The sequence below is a fragment of the Tinamus guttatus genome, unplaced genomic scaffold (genome assembly GCF_059628265.1).
Source record: "Tinamus guttatus ecotype Peru unplaced genomic scaffold, ASM5962826v1 Tinamus_guttatus_pri_ptg000202l, whole genome shotgun sequence".
NCBI classification, from domain to species: Eukaryota; Metazoa; Chordata; class Aves; order Tinamiformes; family Tinamidae; genus Tinamus; species Tinamus guttatus.
In genome coordinates, this window is record NW_028288736.1 from 4,213,936 (window position 1) to 4,224,373 (window position 10,438).

A 10,438-nucleotide genomic window follows, 5' to 3' on the forward strand; every position below is an offset into this window, starting at 1 on the left:
TATGAAGAAACATGAGGGAACTAGAAAAAGCTAATGGTTGGTTTGAAGTTCTGGATCTATCCCTGGGCCAAAATGCTTGACTTTGAGAGGCTTAGCCTTTTCCACCTTGCCCCTCTTTTCCTTTTTTTGCTGTTTGGGAAATGTTTGTCCATCTGCTGTTCCTTCCTTTTTTTTTTTTTTTTCCCATTCATCCAAGCATAGAAAATACCATCAACAAAGTGAAACAAACTGCTAGAGATTAAAAGGCTGTTTTATTTTAGCCTTAAGATAGCGCTCCGGATCTAATGCTTCTGGACTTCACGGAGTTGTGTTAGGAAAAGCAATATCTCCAGGTTTATTTTTATGATTCCAGTGATGATTGATGCTCTTAGGCTTTAAGTGCCTCAAAAGAAAATGATCATTGGAAAAATAACTCTTTGTAAAGTCAGGTGTACTGATAGATGAAGGAATTGTGAAGACCATAAAAGTCTTTTTAAGTACAGAGCTGATGTCACTGTAGGAAATACATCAGCTACTTGAATTATTCATAAGTTGTTGAAGTTAGTTTACAGAAAAGATGCTTAGCAGAGATACAGCTGTCCCTTTGTTTCATTTTATTCCCTCAGTGGAGCGAGGAAAGGTTTAATATTCATTTAATTAGGCAGCGTGGTAGATGGCTTTTTGAAATGCTAATAACTCAAATTAATGCAAAACTCCAGATAAATTATTTTTATTTGCACTTCAAAAACATGTTTCTGCATCTCGTTAGATGGCATAGTAGCATCACCGATGAACCCTTCTCTTATTTCAATCTCTTATTTCATAAATGGAGCCATGGAGGAGTTTACATAATTTCCCATTCGAAGCAGAAGCGTTTTTGAGACATGAGGAGGGAGAAGGTAGCATGTGTATCTTATTTTAACTTACCTTTATAATGCTTTCTTGGAATTGAATGGAAACACAGCACAGCATTCCTGTTTCCACTCTCAGTTCAGAACTAAACAGGTTTTACCACACCTGGGTGTTGCTCGTCAGTGCCTGGCTGCGGAGCCTCCTGTGCTGTGTCGACAGCTTCAGGGCCGTGCAGCACGTGTTGCTGCCAATGCTGTGCTGCACTTGGCAACTTACCACTCCCAGGGAAGTGTCACCTTGACGTGTCACCACTCGGTTGTCGTGAGGTTCCTCTGAGCAGATAACTTGCTTTTATTGCAGCTTCAATTTTTAGAGCCCCCCAGTGAGCTGAAACTATATTAGGGAGTATAATAGATTTGCATTCACGAGGCTGATGCGAGGAAAGGACTAGCAGCGTGTGTCTTAGATTATGCTTAATGGCGTGAAGCGGTTAATTTAAGATCCATCCTGGTGAGCAGAGCTGTTTGCTCTCGCTCCAGCTCCTGCTGTAGGAGGCTTCAGGGAGCAGTCGGCAGCCAGGGTCCTGGTGTCTCCTGACAAACTCATTTTGAGTTTCCTCCTCTGAAGTCTGGTATTGCAGCACAGGCACCACTGTGCATGTTATTATCAGGAAGAATTCGGGAAACTTTGGATTTCTTAGAGAATTCGTTTAAATGTTGGCAGAGGGGGAGGGAGAGGAGGAAGAAACCATCCCAAAGTTGTTTTAAATAACTTGACTGTTGCCTGTGGGCATGCATGCCTGAAACAGGTAAGCTTAAACTCAGAAATTTCTCACGATAGCTACTCCATCTCCTGATTTTTCACTTCTATGAGAAGTGGCAGGAGGGAAATGTTTCATGTGTAGCTTGCTTGTTTTTAAATCGGGAAATGTGGCTCTGTTTTTGAGGAAATCAAGGCAAGAGTTAAGCTGGAAAATGTGTTCTTCAGAATGACTGGCTGTAGGCTTTGGGGAAGGGAAATAGCAACCTTTTTAAGAAAAGCTTGATGCTATGTAAGATGACTACTGGTCGTTGCAACCATCTCCAAGCAAGAGCTGAAGAAGTTGAATCCTGCAAAAGGGTTTTGAAACAGCAAAAAAAAAAAAAAAAGTTCTAAGTGTGTGGTTTGTTGGCTTTTGTTTGTTTGGATTTTCTCCCCTCAGAGAAATATGCTGTCAAATTTATTCCCTTATTCTGAACTATTTTCCCCACCTCACAAGCTTTTAGGGAGCGCTCTCTTTGCCTTCAAGATAGACTTCTGCCTTTCCCTCCAGTATGACTACAATGTGACTGCGTAATCCGTTCTGAAATGAAGGCCTAACAAAGAATGAGGATAGGGCCCATTAGCAGAGAAATGGCACTTTATATTAAACAAAGTAACAGAAACTACTGCGATTGTATTATTCGTTTTCATATTTAAGGCTAGATTTTTATCATGTAAATTAAGACTGAGGCAAAAATTCTTGGCAGCAGGCCCTGAAACGTCAGGCTGTGCTGGGTGGCCAGCCTGAGCCCGCGGGCAAGCAGGGAAGAGCCTCTCCAGCTCCGCTGGCCAAAATTCCTGAGAGGCTTGTGGCAATGCGGAGGGCTCCGGGATACTCATCCCCTCCCGGGGCCCGAGGTTAGGCACGGTGCAGTTTCTCAGATGAAGCCCTTTTATTTTCTAGATCACATGCTTCCCTGTGACTTGCTCTGCTTCAATAAGCCATGCCCAATGCAAATCTCTTGTCTTCTCAAGTTTCAAGGCTCTGACAAGCAATTTGTTAGCGCTTCCTGGCATTGGAGCTGTTGTCCTTCAGAGCACCAGCGCTTTCCACCAGCAGTTGTCCCTGGGGTGTAAGCACTCTGCTCGTGCTGCACAGCAGCAACGTAACAGCCATGCTCCTCAGCGTGGCAAACGAGCTGTATCCTGAAGAAACTCAGCAAGCTCCCCTGAACAATTCTTTCAGGTTTCATCTCTTCATTTTACCATGGTGCAGTTAACTTGAACGCCTGTGTTGTCCTTTGGCAGTGGCGTGACCTTGTGACCCAGCTGAACCTTGTAGGAACGCTTGCAGGCAGACAGGAGCTTTGCTTGTCTGTTCTCCAAGCTAGCCCGTCGTGAGCTTGCTGAGAACGAGGAGCTGTGTGGGGTGCGACAGGCGCCTGTGCCCCCCGCTCCCCCCGGCTCGCTCTGCTGTGTGGGGTGCTGAGGGCATGTTCAGCTCTGCCTGAGAAAGCCGCAGACATTCCCTGAGAGACCTGCATCGCCCCGGGGAAGCTGTGGATAGTGAGGTATTTGAAAAGTCCTAAGAGCTTTGTCCAAATGCCAAAACACAGGTGAGGTAATTGGTTACAGCAAAAGCACCTTACTGGAAATACTTTCCAGCATCGCTGAACTTTAAACCTGTCGTGAAAAACAAAGAGCCAGAAACAAGTGTGTAACAGGAAGTATGAGTTTTGTTTCCTTATGAGATTATGCTTATAAATTTGCTACTTCTCTTTAGTGCTGTTTCATTGGCTAGATAATGGTAGAGCAAAGCCAGAGTTAAAATGATGGTGGTGAGTCCTGGGTAGAAATTGAATGGAGGACAAAAGAGAAACTGTGTTTCTCTTCCAAAAGGCTTGTGTTGTAGTATCACCCTGACAAAATTGCATCCTTGGGAGAGGAGATAAGTTTGCATAGCTTTTCTGGTTTGCAAATGGCAGACTATCAAAATACTAAAAGTAACTTGGTACACCTTTTCCTCAAATAGATAAAATGAGCTGTCTGGCATCTATTTACAGCATGTATTTAAGTCTCATGTACTAAGTGTAGTCTCCACAACTTTGCAAATCAATTTTCCCAACTTCAGAGCTGTCCTTGGTTTGAGGACTTGATTTGGGCTTCATTGCTATGGATGTCCTTCCTAAGGAAGGATTGAAAGAAGAGGACTGAGAAGAAGGGAAGTGGGATTATTCAGATTAACAGAGTCTATTTCTTTTCAGTGGCGGCAGTGCGTTTCTTCAACAGGAGGGCAGGGTGGACACTGTGCTGCTTTAGGAGCATCTGAATGCTCAGGAAGGGACCATTTGCCAAAGTAGTCTTGGATTCACTCTAGATCTTTCTCCCTTTTATCCCTGATCAGAGTATGGTGGTAAGTGGAAACTGCTCCATTACTTTGCCCAGAACTTTTTTGCGCCCCTGCTGCCTGTGGCTTATGAGGATAGAGACGTGTTGTGCATCTATGGCATCTCAGATCTTCACACAGACCATCAGCTGATGCTCAGGGTAAGTGACCCCTTCCTTGCCACCCCTCTGTCCCTTTGCTCATGATGTTGGCACAGATGTGAGAAGCTGCAATAAGCCCCTGTTCGTGTGGGCATGATCCCGTAAGTCCGTGCCCACACCTAAACACAGAGAGATGCAGCCGTTGTCCTTAGTGCTCTTAGGGGCAGCACTCTTCTTACTGCTATGATAGTGCATGCTGCTTCCCGGAGTCGGGAATCGGCTGTGTTGCCGGTAGATATAACTGAGGTCAGTAGTTCTGCTCAGGTCTTACAGGGGGTTGTGAGTAAATAAAGTTTGAAAAATGGTGTATCACTACTTAGCCTATCTGTGGGCTGGGTGTTAGAACTAGATTAATTGACTAAAGTGGGAAAAAAAGAATTGCACCTTTTCTTGCCAGCACTGAATCTACACTGCTTTAGGGAAAAAAGAACCAGATTGCTTTGTGAAATCTCAACTTCGTGAAATACCAGCTAAGCGAACTCTTAATTATAAGGTAACCTATGCAATGTTGCCATTCCACTATTCATGGCTCAACTGTTTTCTGTAGAAATGGTGCTGTGGTAGCACCCTTAGTAGTAGGATTAGTAGTAGGGGTTGGGGGACAGTCTTTGAGTTACTGAATTTTACGTTGCAGTGTCACTTTTAAAGCAGTGTTTGGGTTACTGAGTTATCCAGTCCTGCTTTTCAGTCTTTTAAGTTTTGCTAACATGCCCCAAATGAATTCAAGAGCAGTTTTCCATTTACAAGAAACAATTATTGACATAAAGGATGTGGAAAGGCTGTTTGGGATGGAAGAATAAGCCTGAGGAAAGGGAATGACCTGCTGGTCAGTTCAGAACCAGGCGTTTGGGTGTCCCAGCTGCCATTTGATGAATCTGAGAGGCTGTGGTGAATCCTCAGGTTTGTAAGGTTAGTGGTTCTTAAGGAATCCCCTCTGGCTCTTGTTCTGGAGAGGTGTGGGCAGTTGACAACTCCAGTATGGAAAAACGCTGCCATATCTGGATAGCCAGTTGTCAGAGTAGGACTGTCCTAATGAAATTGCTTATTTCTGGTCTGAATTATTAGTCGTGGGCTTAAATTCAGACTTTCTGTTAATGTCAAAGAAGCTGTGGCAGTAGGGCGGTTCCAAAGAATATTTAGCAGGTCATGTAAAATAGGAACTTAAATGTTTCAAGAAAATCCATTGTTTGACTAACTGGGGGAGGGAAGAGCCCAAAAAGGCTAATGCCTTTTTCTAGTTACATTTCGTTGCACACCTGTCACACAGGGACTGGCAACCCCATCCTCTCCAGGAGCATGGAAAGAACAAAAGGCTTTTAAGGTTGGGGAGAGCAACAGATCCAGACTGTTTCAGAGTTTTTAGGTTTATTCAACAACCTAATTATTAATCAATATTGATCGTTTCAGTCTTTGCAGAGTCTCTTGCTATTAGAGGTGGAAATCGGCTGGTACTAGCAGGAGAGCATCTCTTGCAATGAGTAACTGGACTGAGCACTAGGATGCTGGGTTGTTTTCACAGATAAACTTTTTCATTTGGCATCTTTGTGCCCTCTCAACCCTCTTGGCAGGTCACTGTGCATGCGTGGAGTTCCCTGGAGCCAGCGTGCACCCTCGTCAAGGACAACGTGACCGTGAAAGCGCAGAGCGCTCGTGCCATCTACAAGGAGCCCGTAAGCGACCTGCTGCGGAGGTGTGGGAACTGCACCAGGGAAAGCTGTGTTGTCACCTTCCACCTCGTGGGCCAAGCAGGGCTCCGCAGTCCCACGAACCATCACTTCCTGTCGTCACTAAAGGATGCTGTAGGATTGGAAAAGGCTCAGCTTAGTGTGAGTATCAGTGTTGAGTTTTGCTAATTTGGCCATTTTGAGTTGTTTGGCTGCTGCACAGTGTCCAGTGTCACTGATATTTTGTCTCAGTAGCTGTAGCAGTTCTAACCTCTTCTAACCTCACAGAGAGATCAAAATGTTTTTTTGTTTGTATGTGTCCATATCCAGATATCTCTTTCCTTTCTTGTTTTTCTTTAATAATGAAGTCTGTGTTTCATTTGGTTCACTGGTAAAGCCTGACAACCTTCTGAGCAGGCAAAAAGACTGTGACAGTGTAGTGCAGCATTGTCACCTCTTTGCTCTTCCGTGGGTAACTCCCACACCTAGAAAGTGCTGTGTGCGTGTGTGTGTGTGTCTGTGTGCATGTTTAAGCCTCATATTTTGGCCTGTAAATCTTAGGCTGAGGTTTTTTATATGTGGATGATGGCTAAGCAGGACAGGGACCTGTGCATGCCCACATTTAGCGTCCAAACTGCAGCTCTGCTCTTCAGAGCTAAACTAAGCAATGGAGGAATAAGAGTCTTTAATCTCTTTGAATCTGGACCTGCTTAATTGCTTTACAAGAGAAAAAAATTGGGCCGTATTTTCCTCTTATCTGTTTCCCAGCAGCACAGCCTGCCTCCAGAGTATACAAAGGAGAGAAGTCAGCCTGTTTTTATTTTTTCTTTTTTTTTTAGCTGGTGGCACAATCTGGAGTCTGAGTCATGCTGTTTTTTTTGGAGATGACATCACCAATAATGAAAGCTTTGTAACTGGAGCATCGTTAGGAAATGTTACTTTTCTCATGGCCATGTTATCTCTTCAGGATTAACTACCAAGGAGAGCTAGGAAGGATATAATGAAAAGCAGTTATTTTAAGAAAGTATGGAGCTGTGATTTAAAAAAAAAATGTATATGAATTCTGTTTTGCAGGAAGCTGGTGCTACTATGTGTAGTTACTAACAATTTAGGCTTTCAAATATGGTATTAATCAAAGCACTACTCTTCATAGCATTGCTTTTTAAAACCATGAAAACTTTTGCGTTTCTTCAGAAAACACAAGTGCCTGTGCCTTTTTATCAAGAATTAAGTGTTGATAATCTTGTAAGCAAGGCACATTTTCTGCACTTTAATAATTAAGGCAGACATAATTTGTCTGCCTTTTTTATTTATAGTTCATTGGTATTGGAAATGATAAAGAAAAGTATTTTGTGATAATCAATGTCTGCCTGTTTTGTATAATTCTCATATATTCATCCTGTTGGTTTTGCCTTTTGTTCCAAAAAACACTTCTATAAGAGAATTAGGAGAGGAAAACGATTTTGATCAAATGTTGCTATTTACAGTCTGTTTTACAGACATGAAGCTCTTGCTCAGTTTGTTCTTGCTGCATGTATATGCTTGAGATACATATATATCTATATAATCTGTATTTATATATGTATTATTTTGTTTGTCTTCCAGGCCAGTATATCCCAAAAAGACAGCATTTATATATTTGATCTGCGGACCACTGCAGTTGCTCCTTTTGTTTTTCTGGATGTGGGGAGTATAAAAGGCAGGTTTAACGAGAACGGGTTTCTCATGACCGAGAAGAGGAAAGTGGTCGTGTTCCACCCTTGGGAGCCCACCACTGTTGAACAACTAGAACAAGCTCTGAGCTTGATCTCTCTGACAGACATCGTCTGAGGACACTTCTGTGCCTTCTACACAAGGAGTGAAGTAGTCACATTCTTCTGCATTTTCCCTCCTCTTGAAAGTCTGTGTGATGAAAGAGATGAGCTGACTGGAGAATGTATTGCCCATTCCTGTCATGTGTGAATTTTAACTGCTCTTTCAATGTAAAGATTTCAACAACAAAGCTTACCTGTGTTATATGTGATGCACTGAAAGTAAAGCTTTCTTGGGTAACTGGAAAAATATATCCCAGATATAAATTGGGAGGAGTGGGTTGCTGTAAGAGAGCTAGTGCGAGTCCTCCCGTTCCCTTTGGATTTTTCCGATTACTGGGTTGTGGATTCATCCTGACTGAGGCTGCACAAATGTGCAGCCCCAGACCACTGGTTTGAGCTGTCTGCACCCGGATCCAGAGGTCCCAGTCCTGCTTCCCTCCCATGTGCAGCTGCTTCTCCATGAAGTATCCCAGCTGGCTCCCACAGGGCAGGTACTCTAAGCAGACCCAAACCTGGACTGCTCACTCAGGTGTCAGGTAGGTCCCTTCTACTTTCCAGAAGGGGAATGAGTATGAGACTTGTTTTTTTTTTTTTTTTTTTTCCTGCTTTTTTTCATGTAACACAGAGAAAAAGCCTTTGAGAGCTCTGCACTTAGCTCACTTAGCTCTGCTCCTAGAGAGCTGCAGCCACAGCCCCAAGCCCATCGGTGCTGTTGAAATGTTTAGCTGTGAGTCTTGAGGCTCCTGCCCCTCAGGAAGGTAGAGGCTGGAAGCGCAGGTGAGCAGGCAGGCCCCTGACAGCTGTTCAACTTCAGACTTGTTTTCAGATCCATTTTGAAACATGCCTGGTGTCTTGCTGGGGGTTCCATACGGAACATGTTGCAGTTTTCAGGAGAGCGTGAGGAGGAGCCAGCTCCTCAAGCAAGAGACGCGGGAACTGGCTGTGCTGCTGCTGCCCATATTGCTGGAGCGTCCGTGTGGAGAGCGGCCCCTCCGGTGAGCTGGAGACCTTTGATGTGAGAGCTGCCCCGCTGCAGTGACAGCAGCTTGAGTGGGCAAACTGCTGGGCATGTTGGCCGGTGCTCAGTGACTTGCAGAGCTTTCTGAATGGGTCATTAGCTCAAAAATGAAATACGCCTGAGCAAGAGGAAAAGCTTGAAGTAGAAATGCTAAATGCAAGCTGCTTACAAATGCTTTAGTTAGTGGCCAAAGTAACTAATCGCTGTTGCCCAAGTGGGCTTTTTTGGCGCTAATATTTGTCCTAGTTAAATCGTGAGAGTAATCAAAATATGCATGCATGTGTACCAGTAATTATATGCCACATATGGAAGTGATAGCAGTAAGATTTAACAGTTTTAGAAAATGCAGATACTGATAAAGAAAGTTAAAAGTTACCAGAGTGACATCCTGGGCCAGCAAAGTAAGAAGTGTGAAGTTCTTTCAGTGTCCTGCAATGACGTTGAAACAAAGCAGCAAAAGATCCAATATAAGGTAAGGATGGGGAAAAAAAATATGCAGAACATCTGGAATAACTATACTTAATATTACTGCTGCTTTAGGAAAAAGGCAGGTTGATTTCTTTTGTCTAAATTGATACACAAATGTCTCCTCCAGCAATATCTGGCTAGAATTTCAAAATGGCAATTAATAATGTTTATTAATAAAGCCCTTTTTTGTCCTCTTGAGGCACAAGTAAAGTAACCCAGTAAATTCAATGTTTAAGAACAGTTCCAGTGAAGCAACAGAGTTACATAACTCATCTTCCCAATCTATTTTATAGAGGATATTTATTTAGTCTCCCTGTTTGCATTACTGGGAATATTTTTAAATTAATATTGTTCCAATTCTCAATCAAGAAAGTGGCCAAGGCCTCTTTTGTTAAAGAGACTGTACTGGAGTCACTGCAGCCAGCTAGCGAGGCGAGAAGACAGACCGTGATGTCTCAAGCACGTGAATACAGGCGGCCTTGGACAGCTCTCCCACTGTTCGTTGCGTGATCAATAACCTGATGAGTGGCTGTTGTGTAGCATTTGGTCACGAAATGCTCAGGGAACTACAGACCCAGATGGCTTCTGTTTGTTTAAAAGCACTTATACCACTGTCCATCCTGCTTCTCTGGAAGTAATTTGGGAATTCAGCTAGATATAAAATATTACTTCAAGTTTTTTTTTTTTTTTTAATTGATGAGATTTAATTAATTGCAGGAAATACTGCGTATTTTTGCATATGGCCTGAATGGCTCCAACACTAACAATTCCTGTCCCCTGCAGAAGCTGCGCCGCAGCTCCCGTGGGCTGAGGTGAGCCCAGAGCAGCGCTCCACCAAAGCTCCAGCCGTGGTCAGGAAAGCGGCTGCAGGCGGGGGACAGCGGCCAGACCCTGCGCGCAGCGTCACGGAGCCCAAGACCTGCTCTGCAGTCTGGGTAAGTGCAATGTCTGTAGCTGTTACAGTCGTGGAACAAAAGGAAACGCTGCTCAGGAGCACAGTTAGGGAGGAGCTTTTAGATGTCCTCACCACAACGCAGCTCGTCAGAGTTTTGCTGACATGCTAAGTTATTTGATTTCAGTGGAATTGATTATCTGCTGCTGCAGTTATGAGAGAACTAAGCGAGAACACAAATCAGAGGCTTTGGCTCCAATGTGGGGAAAAAGCACAGCTGCTCACTGATGCTCCCAGCTTCCTCCTGTAACAGATATCTAAGCTGTAACACAAGTTGCTTGCAACCTGTCCTTCATCTTAGTACTGGGAACTAAACATAATTTTGCATTAGTTCCTAAAACTGAAATAATAAATTTTTAGTAGCTCTATTTGAAAAATAAGTAAGAATTGTAGCAAATGCAGA

General features: G+C 43.6%; 1 protein-coding gene across 1 annotated transcript in view; it reads left to right on the forward strand.

Annotated features, from left to right (window-relative positions):
- The window catches only part of MANBA (mannosidase beta), a 40,371-nt gene extending 32,615 nt beyond the window's left edge, over positions 1-7,756 (forward strand). The window contains exons 15-17 of the mRNA XM_010217075.2: positions 3,977-4,119; positions 5,688-5,945; positions 7,389-7,756. Of these exons, the coding sequence (XP_010215377.2) occupies positions 3,977-4,119; positions 5,688-5,945; positions 7,389-7,613 (626 nt within the window). The 3' untranslated portion in view covers positions 7,614-7,756. The remainder of the gene's footprint in view (positions 1-3,976; positions 4,120-5,687; positions 5,946-7,388) is intronic.
- Positions 7,757-10,438: the final 2,682 nt, after the last annotated feature.